The sequence below is a fragment of the Pelophylax lessonae genome, assembly GCF_965119305.1.
Source record: "Pelophylax lessonae genome assembly, chromosome: 2".
In the NCBI taxonomy this organism is placed as follows: Eukaryota; Metazoa; Chordata; class Amphibia; order Anura; family Ranidae; genus Pelophylax; species Pelophylax lessonae.
The window spans coordinates 288,411,604-288,424,722 of record NC_138769.1 but is presented as its reverse complement, the minus strand read 5'-3'; the positions used below and the strand labels follow the sequence as shown (position 1 = coordinate 288,424,722).

Below are 13,119 nucleotides of genomic sequence, written 5' to 3'. Positions count from 1 at the left end.
TTGGAAAAAATGACAAAAATGTATTTTATTTTGTTTTTGTTTTTTTGTTTTTTACACAAAGTTGTCAATTTAATAAGATATTTCTCACATACATTATGGGTATATGTGGCATTACACCCAAAACACATTCTGCTACCTCTTCTGAGTATGGGGATACCACGTGTAAGAATTTTTGGGAGCCTAACAGGGTCCCAAAATCCAAAGAGCACCTTCAAGCTTTCAAAAGGCTTAGCTTGCACATTTGAAACTGTGATAGGTAGTCAGAAAATCAGAGGCTCAAAATACCAGGATAGTACAAACACCCCCAATATGACCCCTTTTTGGAAAGTCAAAAACTCCAAGGTATTTGCTAAGAGGCATGGTGAGTATTTTGCAAATCTAATTTTTGCCACAAGTTTTTGTAAAATGAAAGAGAGAAAACAAAACTGTATTTTTTATTTTCCTTTTTCATTGTTTAAAACCTCATGACAAAAAATGAGATCTGCCAAATTCTCACCATGCCACTTATCAAATACCTAGGAGTGTCTTTCCAAAAAGTGGTCATTTGGGTGGTGTTTATATTGTCCTGGCATTTAAGGACCTCTGAAATTGTGATATGTAGTCAGGAAATCCAATGCTTAATTAACACCCCTTGAAAGCCTGAATGTGCTCATTGGAAATTTATGAAGACATTTTTTTTTGGTATGGTATTCAGTGTTATCAAAAAGTAGAAAAAATGTTTTTTTTTTTTTTTTTTTTTTTAATGTTCAGTCATTTTCTTTTAAATAATAACAATAAAAACCCAGTGGTGATCAAATACTACCAAAATAAAGCTCTATTTGTGTAAGAAAAATTACATACATTTCCTTTGGGTAGAATGTTGCATGACCAAGCAAATCCCATTTAAAGTAGCGCAGTGCTGAATAGCAAAAAATGTCCTAGTCATAAAGGGGGTAAAAGCTTCTGGAGATCAAGTGGATACATGTTGTTTTGCTATCCTATGTATGTTTTGTCCTTAAAGGTCCATTCACACTAGCGCGACTTGTCAGGCGACTTGGTCGGTCGCTCGCCATTGAATAGTACAGGACCCGTTCTAATAGGAGCGACACAAGTCGCTCCGACTTAGAAAAGGGGTCCTGTACTACTTTGGGGCAACCTGGAGGCGACTTGCATTGACTTCAATTATATGAACTTCACAGGTCGCCCCAGCAAGTCGTGTCGCGCCAGTCTGAATGGGCGCTAATGGCAACACAATATGTAAACTTAAATATAATGAGAAACTACTACCCAAATCCTACATTTGGCAGAGTTTGTAGAGTCCAATGTCCAGGGGAGTTGACGTGTGCTATTGAAACTGTAGTGAAAGTATTTTATATTGCGAATCCATGGTATGTATGTGGGCCACTAAGGCTGCTAAGAAGTGTAGTCTTGTGCCTGCTGCTGTTAGTGCTGGCTGGTAAGCAGCCTGCCCACACTCTAGACAATGACAGATAAGAGCTGAAGATCTTGGGAGCTGCACATCAGAACAAGATCTACTATGTGTAAACAAGTGGCAGTCTCAGCCTGGACCCCAGCCAGGCCACTCCCCCAATGCATTTCACTCCGCCGACTGGAGCTTACTCATGGGGATGGAGTCTCCTGTTGGAGGGGGCAGTTTATATGCATCATCAACCACCACTAAGTGGGTGATGAAGTGTAAGGTGTATGGGGTAACATATCAGGCTGGTCATGGAGATGATATCATTAGGAACGTCTGTGGGCAAAGCAACTACAGAGAGTCTATTTACTTGACTGGCCAGCCTCCAGTTTTGTCTTTGTGTGGATGAAGTAAATTGCAAAGATATGTGGTGGTGTAGCTAAAATATTAAATACTTAACCCCCCCCCCCCCCCATAAAAGACCCAAAAGCTCTACTAGTATGGTTCCTATAAACACAAAATGCAAAAAAAGGTAGACATAACCTATACAATTCTGCTAAAAAGATAATAAATAAAATAAAAAAATAAAAAAATAAAACGAAAAATGGAAATATCCCAGTTCACACTTATGCGACATGGGAAACACAGTGTATATTGTGTGTCCCATGCATCACAATCGCATGACATCCACTCGACCTGCCGCGGGCATCAGTGTTGTGTAATAACACTCTGAAACGGGCTGTAAAATGCAGCGCGACTAGCATAATCACACCGCAAGGGTGTGAACACCAACGGGATGTGAATCAGGAACGGGGAAAAAAAAAGAGGTTGCAATGCAATCCCAGCCAAACAAGCTATATAACTGAAATCGCACCGCGGAGACATCGCACAGTAATGTAGTGCAAACCACATGAGACATCTGCAATCGCACTGGTGGGTGTCCACACCTATGTGGTGCAATTCTGGCTGTCGCGCTGCATTTTGCGGCCTGTTTCGGAGTGTCATTACACAACGCTGACACCTGTGGCAGGTCGTGTGGATGATGCGCGATTGTGATATGTGACGCGGGATGAGAATCCTGTCTGTCTCACACAAGTGTGAACCGGGATGTTTCCATTTTTCATTTTATTTTTAATTTTATTTTACATTTTTTCCATTTTTCTTTTCCATTATGTATTCAGCTTGTAGAGTGTTTTGTTAAAGTTCTCATTTAACTCCTTTTATTTATGTAGCAGAATTGTATAGGGTATTTCTCCCTTGTCAATTGTTTGTTTTTAGGAACCATACTAGTAAAACTTTTGGGTCTTTTATGGGGGGGGGGGGGGGTTAAGTATTTTTATATTTTAGCTACACCACCACATATCTTTGCACTTTACTTCATCCACACACAGACAAAACTGGAGGCTGGCCAGTCAAGCAAATAGATTCTCTACAGTTGCTTTGCCCATAGACTTTCCTAATAATATCTCCATGACCAGCCTGATATGTTCCCTCATACAGCTGACACTTCACTACCCACTTGGTGAAGGCCAATAATGTGTATAAACCACCCACTCCAACAGGAGACTCCATCCATGTGTTGGGTCTTGGCCTGGTGGTGGTCCAAGCTGAGACTGCCACTTGTCTACACATAGCAGGTCTTGTTCTGATGTGAGGCTCTCTGGATCTTCACCTCTGATCTGTCAAGGTATTTTATATTACCAGTGAACAATATTCTGATGTGGATGTACACAAGTAATCCACCGTAGACACTGTGCGGTTGATGTACTAAGGGCAAGTAGGTTGTTGACTTTGCAAGGGAATTTGTGCAAGGGAATTTGAGCCAGAGCTTAGTGAATGCGGTTGGAAGATGGAAGTCAGCAGAGCTTCACCTCAAACAAACAAAAATGTTTTTTTATTTTTTATTTTCATTGCACATGATTGGGTATTCTTTGAAAGTGGAACTTCTACACAATTATTGAGCTATGGGGCAATTTTTCTTGTCAAGTGCAACTTCCCTTACACAGTGAACAGCCTATTTGCTTGTAGTAAATCAGCCCCTATATGTAGAGTCATTTTTGAAGTTGATGGCTAACATTTTGATACCTCTGTTTACCTTTGCCTGTCCATTTACTGAGTTCATATTTGGAGGAATCCATCCATCAGAGAATACTGGTATATATGGTGGGATCGTCTTAGCATTAGGCCAATCAGCTCTATAAAGAAAGTAACAGTTGAAAAGATGAAGCTGCTAACTAGTAAAATGTGTCTACTTATAAAGGCCTTAAGGCTACGTTCACATGTGGGCGTAGCGGATCGCGGGCAGAATCACCGCGGTACTGCCCGCGAACCGGAAATCATTGCAAATCGCGGGACGCCTGTGCGTTGCCCGTGATTTGCAATGGCACCCCAAATGTTACCTGCCGAATCGCAGTAACATTGCGCAAACAAAATCGCGAGACGCATGACGCCCAAAAAAGGTAGAAGAGCTTCTTTGGGGCGTCATGCGTCCCGCGATTTTGTTTGCATGTTGGCCGGAAATTGCGGCAACATCGCACAGCGTTTGGGGTGCCATTGCAAATCACGGGCAACGCACAGGCGTCCCGCGATTTGCAATGATTTCCGGATCGCGGGCAGAATCGCGGTGATTCTGCCTGCGATCCGCTATGCCCACATGTGAACGTAGCCTAAAACTATGAAATACAATTATGATATACAGTATATGAAGCTGAAAAAATACACAATTTTATGGTCCTAATTTTATGGTCCTAAAAAAAAAAGACAATTGACCTACTGTTTAGTGATCTTATTGAAGGCAAAGTCTGGATGCCCCTATGTAGCCTGCAGCTAATAGTTTACACATAAAAAATGATGGTAAATTCTTTGTATTTTTACGTTTTGAATTAGGGCTCTTTCACACGGGCGTTCCTTTTTTTTTGCCCGATCAGGTCCTTTTTTTTTTTGTAACGGACACGGATGACACTTGTGTCATCCGGTCCGTATGTCCGTTTTTCATCCCATCCATTCGCGGATGAAAAACTGACATAATGCATGTCTATGTAAATACGGATGTCTGCGGATGACACCACTGACATCCGTTTTTGCTACAGTTCCGTTTTTTGAAAGGAAGAAAAAATAGGGTTCTCCTCCGTTCAAAAAAACTGAACTGAACTGAACTGAACTGAACTGACAAAAAACGGATGTCAGAGGATGATCATCCGATGACATCCTTATTTACATAGAGATACATTATGTCCGTTTTTCATTCGCAAACGGATGGGATGAAAAACGGACATACGGAACGCCCGTGTGAAAGAGCCCTTAGTGCAACTTCTTTAAAAAAAAAAAAAAAAAGAGAGCTATCATTGAAATTCATACATAATATAAAAAGGGCACATGTTAGCGTTACCAAATCATATTACTCACATATAACTCATCTAGTCATTGGGGTTTTTGTTAAAGTTAGATCACATCATTAGGCATTTTAGGTTTTCTACCTTTAACCCTTTCTGAATGTGAGCAATTTTTACATTTCTACCTGTAGCCATATGCTTGGATAGAATAGAGTGTGAGAGAAACACTGGCTGCAGTTGCTCTCTGTAACTGCTTCCCTGTGTTTCTGAACTGGTTAGCAGCTATATCAGCAAGAGCAGGGAGCTGCTGAGCAGGAAGAGTTCAAAAGAGTCTGGCAGCATTGCACTGTGGGAACTGTTGTCCAGGCAAGAGAGATTCTACTGTAATCAAGAGCTTTTGAACTGCATTTCCCAGAGGGAGATTGCCAGGAGAAAGTGAAAGAGCTGCATTTTCTACTAGTTATAGAAATATTATTCACATTACTTTCCAGATGCCCTGTAAACATTAACTGCCGACAAAAATTACCAAATAGGCCAGAAGGGGAGGAGATGGGACTTGAACATTGTCCCTATTGATTAAATGATTTCTGGCATCACTCAATAAAAAGTTAAAAATGTATTAACATGAGTGGGACTCAAATGACAAACGGTTAAAACAACCACATATGCAGTCAAACCCATGTAGCAAATCACAGCATGGGCCTGACAGTGTTAGTGCACAGCGGAGTACAGTCCCATTGGTTCTTGTCCAAAGTTCCAACGCGTTTCAACTTATCCAAGTCTTCTTCATGGAGATACTGGACAATAGGATAATACTGATATCTCTGTGTGTGCAGACCAGTGCTCAGGCAAGACTCCTAGTCATATAAAGTACAGCTTTGTGTGGGAGCAAGGATACAGGTGAAGCCCTCAATCTAGCCCCTGTAGGAGGCACATGAGAGAGCTGTAGGAAGCTTTCTCTTTGCTGTTTGCAGTTGCAAGGTGGTTGTATGCTAGACCTGTGTGTGCTAATCAGCGTCATTGGTGGAGCTGTGCCTCCTTCAGGAGCACTGGTCTCCACACACAGAGATATCAGTTTTATCCTATTCTATTCTATCCTTATAACACTGTCAGGTCCATGCTGTGATGTGCTATATGGGGTTGATCGCTTATGTGGTTGTTTTAACCGTTTGTCATTTGAGTCCCACTTTGTGGTGATGTTTTAACTCATGTTAATAAATGTATAACTTTTTATTTAACATTGTTCCTATTGATTACATGATTTCTGGCATCACTCAAAGTCCTACCTCCTCCCATTCTAGCCTGTTTGGCAATTTTCGTCTATCTATCAGGGACGGATGTCTCCTCTTCACTATTGATATGGCCAACAGTTAGATGGTTGCGAGCATCTGGAAAGTATTCACACTGCTTCACTTTTTCCACATTTTGTTATGTTACATCCAAATTTCAAAATGGATTAATTTCACTACCTGGAATTTGCCAAGGCGTTTGATACAGTTCCCCACAAGTGCCTAATTTATAAAATAATTTGTAAAATTCTACTAACAATACCCCATAATGACAATGTAAAAGAAGTTTGTTTGAAATCTAGGCAAATTTGTTAAAAATTAAAACAAAATCCCATGTACATAAGTATTCACAGACTTTGCTCAATACTTTGTTGAAGCACCTTTGGCACCAATTACAGCCTCAAGTCTTTTTGAGTATGATGCTACAAGCTTGGCACATCTATTTTTAGGCAGTTTCTCCCATTGTTCAGGGTCCATTTGGGGCGTGTTACCACAGCCCCCCGGGATAAACATTCCCTGGCACCCCCCACCCAGAGGGCTGCAAAGTGTTTTCCCTTTCCCCGCCCCCTCTCCTTGAGCTGACCTGTAAGTAAAGGGCAGATTTTGGGATATACCCACTTTGTATACAATACTACTTTGGTTTTCTCTCCCTCATCTTTTTATAATAATTTTTCCATCTACTCCTGAGGAAATGGACATGGATCCACCATACGTGTAGAGTAACAGGATGCCTTTTAGCCCCGGTTCACATTAGTGCGATCGTGGAGATCGCATGTAATTCGGAGTGCACTGCTCCTAAATTACATGCGATCTCATGTGCGGTGCGAATTTCAGCCATACACTTTGTATGGCTGAATTTGTACAGCATCCGCACTAAACAGCAGAAGAATCGGATCGCATAGCTGTTCACACTAGTGCGATCCGTTTCTGTGCGAACTTGCAGATCGCACTGCAATATGCGATCGCAACTGGGGGTGTCATTAACTTTTTATTGACACCACCTGCGTATCGCATATGGCAATGTGAACTGCCAGAGGTGCGGATGCGATGCGGGATCACGCTGCATTTTCGCAGCGTTCCCGCATCGCACAAATGTGAACCGGCACTTAATGTTTGGATTGCTATACAATTTGCAATCATGTATTTCCATCTGTCATAATCATGTGTTTCCATCAAACATTGCGTATATGAATATCAATATATTTTGTATGTAATTATAGTGGCTATGGTGATCATCTTTTAGGTTCAGCTCAATGAAATGTCAGTAAAATTGCTACTATAAAACTTGCTATTATGCAATAAATTAATAATTGTGTACTATTGATTCTTGAAGTGATTTGCTTCATTTGACCCATGTTTCTCCCTTTTTGCTTAAATATAATTGGGATGGAGACTTATCACTCATGGTGTTACAGACTACATTGATTTTTTTTTTTTTTTTTTTGTATTTAAAGCCTTTGCTTAATACTTTGTTGAAGCACCAAATACAGCCTCAAGTTTTTTTGAGTATGATGATACAAGCTTGGAACACCTGTTTTTGGGCAGGTTCTCCCATTCTTCTTTGCAGGACCTCTCAAGTTCCATCAGGTTGGATGGGGAGTGTCAGGACATAGCCATTTTCAGATCTCGTCTCCAGAGATGTTCAAAACAGGTTCAAGTCTGGGCTCTGGCTGGGCCTCTCATACATTTACACAGTTGTCCCATAGCCACTCCTCTGTTAACTTGGCTGTGTGCTTAGGGTTATTGTCCTGTTGGAAGACGAACCTTCACCCTAGTCTGAGGTTTAGAGCCATCTGGTGCAGGTTTTCATCAAGGATGTCTCTGTACATTGGTGAATTCATCTTTCCCTCAATCCTGACTAGTCTCCCAGTTCCTGCCCCACAGCATGATTCAGGATGGTATTGGCCAGGTGATGAGCGGTGCCTTGTTTCCTCCAGACATGACGCTTGCAATTCAGGCCAAATAGTTCAATCCTTGTTTCATTAGATCAGATAATTTTGTTTCTCATGGTCTGAGAGTCCTTCAGGTGCCTTTTGGCAAACTCCAGGTGAGCTGTCATGTGCCTTTTTACTGAGGAGTGGCTTCCGTCTGGCCATTCTGCAGCACTCCACCAATCAGGCCTGTATGGTAGAGATGGTTTTTCTTCTGGAAGGTTCTCCTCTCTCCATAGAGAAACGCTGGAGCTCTGTCAGAGTGACCATCGGGTTCTTGGTCACCTCCCTGACTAAGGCCCTTGTCCCCCGATCGCTCAGTTTGGCTGGATGGCCTGCTCTAGGAAGAGTCCTGGTGGTTCCAAAGTTCTTCCATTTACAGATGATGGAGGCCACTGTGCTCATTGGAACCTTCAATGCTGCAGAAGTTTCTGTACACTTCGAGACAGGATTGTTTCGAGGTACAGATCTGGGGGAGGTCTACAGACAATTCCTTGGACTTCATGACTTCAAGTCCCTAGTTATAGGGGAGAATCACCTTTGTTTGGACTTCATTACTTAGTCTGTAAGTTAGTGGTACAGACCTCTATTCTAACCTACCTTGGCATAGTGATTATACTGTCTAGCTAATTGTGTCTGTACCTACCTTCTGTGTGTTTTTCTTAATGCTCAAACCACTATTTATTCTAACCCATACCAATTTAATTGAATTAACCACTAAATGATCTTGTGTCTAATTCCTGGTGCTAATTCACAGCTGAGTTAAAGGTGTCTATATTTTGTGTTCTTATAAACTTTCAGTAACTTAAAGTAAGTGCAGTAACTTTCATTCAAGCAGGTGTGTCACGGGGCTGAGGTTGTTCTTGGAGTCAAGGCACAGAACAGAGAACCCAAATCACCAAGCGACTCCTGCTGGGGTAGTGCTACACTCCATTCTAGCTATAGAATTCATAGCAAACCCTGGCTGTTAAAAGTGCTAGATAGTGGTAAAAGGCAGGGAGGAGCAGGGCAAAAATAAAGTAATGTCCTAGAAACTTTGTTGAATGTTTTTTTAGGGCTTAGCGCCTATGCACTAGGACCTCGGTCCTCAGGTGGTTAAAGACAAAGTCTATAATTAAATGTTTTTCATATGCTACATTATTTTATAAACCGTGTTTACAAATCCCGCAAAGAAACAAAATGATTTACATGAATAAAAACAATTTAATGTGATTATCTGCATTTAAAGTGGAAGTTCAACACAGACTTTAAAAACTCTTCTACATTTACCAACAGGTCTTTAGTCAGGGGATTTGTGAGTGGGCCTATGGCCGGTAAGGAACATATCCAGGATGGTAGATATACAGTATAAATGCAGGTAAGTGGGGTCGCTATCCAAGAAGAAGCAGAGCAGGATCTGGGAAATCTTTGCCGCCAATGGCTGTCCAATCCAGGCCCTTACAACCTGACAGTCATAAAAATCTATCCCAAATCTATCCAAAAGACTTTCTGTTTGACATACACTTTAGGTACCAGTTCAGCAGCTGTGATTGTCATTGGTCCTCAAATTAACCTTTTAGTTTCACTCTAGTTTCAGTACCTTGTTCTTAACCAAGCATCCCCTAAGCTTTCCCATAGTTTTCGTTCTTTATCCGTCACACATGAGCTCAACAACGTCAAAGCCTTTTGTGTTGGAAAAGGAGACAGTACAGAACTAGACATGTCTTTCCTGGGGCAGTTGGACAGAATCTGGAAGAAAGTTCCATAGAGTTATATTTTAAATACAAAAACACAATTTTATTTTTTTATACAAGCTTATGAGTCTCACCTTGGGCAGTATATTAAACAGCATATGGATCAAGTCTGTAGGAGCTGGTTGGAACATATCATTTTGTACTTTTCCCTGGTGATAAAAGAGTTCTAGGTAAGTAATTGTAACTCCTCTAATAACATAAAACACTTCATCAAGATGCAGTGGGGGATAATTATAAGACTCAAACAGGCTGAAATGCATGCTGGGCATCATGGGCGTCCGCAGAACTTTTTTCAGGGGGGGGCATAATTTTAAGGTTACCCATGCTCCGCCCCTTTCCAACAATGTCATGAAGGGGAGGGGCTTAGTCATTGCCCTTTAAAAATAAATACTCAAAATAAGTATAAACGGCAGCATTTATTTTGAAAGCGTTTGTTAACCTAAAAAAAAAAAAAAAAAAAAAAAAAACCTGATCCTGTTCCCTTAAAGCATGTTATACAGCACAGTGCTTGTGCTGTGTAAATTGGCCCCTTCTATCACCTAAAATACCTGGCTGATTATCCCTGGCTATGTCCTCCCATCTGTAAACTGACCACGGTATACCATGGCTGCTGAGCTCTGGCACCGTGGTCAGTTAACGTGTCTCCATCATCTGCACCCCTCCTGTCCTCCTCTGTCCTCTCTCCCCCTCCCTCCCTGCCTGTCTGCTCCTGTGTCAGTGCCCCCCTCCCCTCCTGCTGCTGCTCCTGTGTCAGTGCCCCCCCTCCCCACCTGCTGCTGTAGTTTCATTTAAAGTTTCATATCCTGTCTACAGTCTGTTTAATAATCCTGTGTGCCACTGTGTCTATGTTTTATAAAAAGCTTTCAGAGCGCCAATCGCCCCTCCCCTCCTCCTCCTCTCCCGACTGACGTCAGCAAGGAATACTCAGCCCCGCCCGCGGCAGCAAAAAATACCTGGATTCCCAGAGAACTAACTGAAAGTGTTACCGGGATAGTGACAAGTCAATTCAATATTTGTAGTACTTTCATTTCCCCAAAGATTCCCATGCATCACTGAAATGTAGCAGGCTTTCCAGGCATTGGGCCTGATAGGGGTCTGCCATTGTTACCGGTTACCTCTCCAGCCCATGTGAGCTGCGACCCTGGGTGTGAGAACTGAGACATAGATAACTCCGGCATCTTGGTTTTGTGTTTTTTATTGTATTTAGGGGATGGGAGAAGGGAATGAGTGGGATACTCCTTTAGGCTTAACTAAATACACTTGGGACTTAATCCAGGAAAAATGCCCATTGGCGCTTCCTTGACGCCAGCCGGCGCCAGCCAACGCTCACTAACTCTGAGAAGACACTGTAACTTGATAGAAGTGCTGGATTCTTGACTTTAAGTCCAGAAGACCCAGGACTGTGAATTGTAGAAATACTGACACTGCTGTACTGCAAAGTCACTGAATACTCCCCTCCCGCCTTGCACTGGCTTGAGGTAGTACGTTGTAGATTTCTGTAAAGCTGCAACTGTTAACTGACACACTCTGTACAATTCAGGGCCCACTCTGTACAATTCAGAGCCCAACTGCAGGTGCCCCCTTTAACCTTGAACTCTTCGGGGTTCACTGACTATACACCCCACTCTGTAACTTCAGGGTCCTTAACCTAGGTACCCCCTTTCCAGCTAGCTGATACTGGATCCCAGAACCTCTTCCGGAGTGGTCACCTCTGACTTCAGGCAGACCCCCAGGGGCAATCCTCAGTACTCACGCCCTGTGTAGGCTTTCCTGGGACTGGACCCCTCTTGCTTTTTGCAGGTTCTCGGCACACCAGACCCACTCAGCTGAACTCGGCACTCTCTGGATTCTCAGGCGACAACCCGATACATCTGCTTCCTCAGACAGGAGAGACAGCCGGTCTCTCCTTTCTGGGACTTTGCTCCCGCCAAAGACATTGTGTCACGCACTCCCCCCAAACTTATACCCACTCCCAGAATCCTTTGCAGCGTAATCTGCCTTCTGGGGTAGTTACAAGCTTGGATGTGTCCCCTGATTGAGCTTCCTCCACTGCCCTATGAGAAGCCTCTCACAGGAGCCAGTGGGGAGACTTCCCCCTTCAGCAGGAACATCTGGAAACCATGACACCCTAACTGAACAAATCACAGCCCTGCTGTTAGGCAGACAAGGCCTACTATACATTTACCTAGCACCTACCTGTAGGGTGCTACACCAATATACCCTTTAAAAGTGCAAAAGAAAACTTCTTTGGACTAACTCTGCGCTATATCAAACTAAAAGCATACACAAAAAACATATGTGCCCACTTATATATACTGTAACTGCTGCCACCTTAAACCTTACAATAATATATTGACAAACAACTCAAATAAAAGTAGCACTATGATAAGAGCATAACAATAAAATAACCAATAAAAAAGAATGAAAGCCCACCACGTGAGTTACAGTAAAAAGTGATAAATAGTCCAAATATAACTCTTCAGTTCAAAACTAAGGAGTAGCGAGTTCCTCTTTATACAGTATATCCCACCTTGTGACTTCAGAAAAACACAACTCCCCACAGACTGTAACTTACCAGAGCTATATGCCACTTGTATTAATGATGGGCATACTTCCCTTAAGTTGAAAGTAAATACTTTTCTCTTAAAAGACATTAGTGCATTCACTCTCCATCCAATGGTCAGCTATGCACCAGGGCTCTTAGATTTCCCATGCATGCTAGGAACTAAAGATAGATTTTGTTTGCAATAAAATGACAACCTGCAACCAGCTGTCTATGCCAAGAGATCATTATTTTCTCTGCAGTCTTCTATGGCTTATATTTTCTTTCTTCTCCATTTGTAATTTTTTTTTTTGGAGGAACAGTTAAAAACCAATGTAAGCCAATAAACCAATCTAATAAAAAACTGATTGGAGCATAAAGAGCTAAACTCCTAGGTCTAACAGGGAGATTGCATATATCTTCAAAATCTAGTGCAGCTCTGCATAAAAACCCATCAGCTTCCATTTTTTTTTTCAAAGCTTAATTGAACAAGCTGAAATTATAAGCTGATTGGCTGCCATGCACAGATGCACTAGATTTTGCACTCTCCAATTTTAATAAATCCACCCCTTTATGTATAGAGGAAAATGAAATTTTACCTCCACATATGAAACTAATTCTGTCCAGTTAGTAGACTGTTTTTTTAAAAAGAAAAAGAGGTGGATGCACTCATTATTAATCACAGGCTGGGATTCTTAAATCACCAGATCACCTAGAAAATGATGGATGGTGATTTATAAAAACTGATCACCTAGAAAATGATGGATGGTGAATTCTAAAAACTGAAGCACCAGTCAGGTATGCTATATTGTATGTATGCATTTAAAAGTTTGATTTTCATTTTGCTGTGTACCTTTTCATCCACTAGTGTTTGTACGCAGGTCAGTTATAAATGT

The 13,119-nt window shown here is 41.8% G+C and overlaps 1 protein-coding gene across 1 annotated transcript in view; it reads right to left on the bottom strand.

Moving 5' to 3' along the window:
• The window catches only part of EPS8L3 (EPS8 signaling adaptor L3), a gene marked incomplete at its 3' end in the record, with an annotated part of 344,360 nt that overhangs the window by 146,917 nt on the left and 184,324 nt on the right, over window positions 1-13,119 (bottom strand). The window contains exons 12-14 of the mRNA XM_082246387.1: window positions 9,756-9,830; window positions 9,528-9,676; window positions 3,492-3,591 (exon numbers count right to left, since the gene is read on the bottom strand). Coding sequence (XP_082102513.1) covers window positions 3,492-3,591; window positions 9,528-9,676; window positions 9,756-9,830 — 324 coding nt within the window. The remainder of the gene's footprint in view (window positions 1-3,491; window positions 3,592-9,527; window positions 9,677-9,755; window positions 9,831-13,119) is intronic.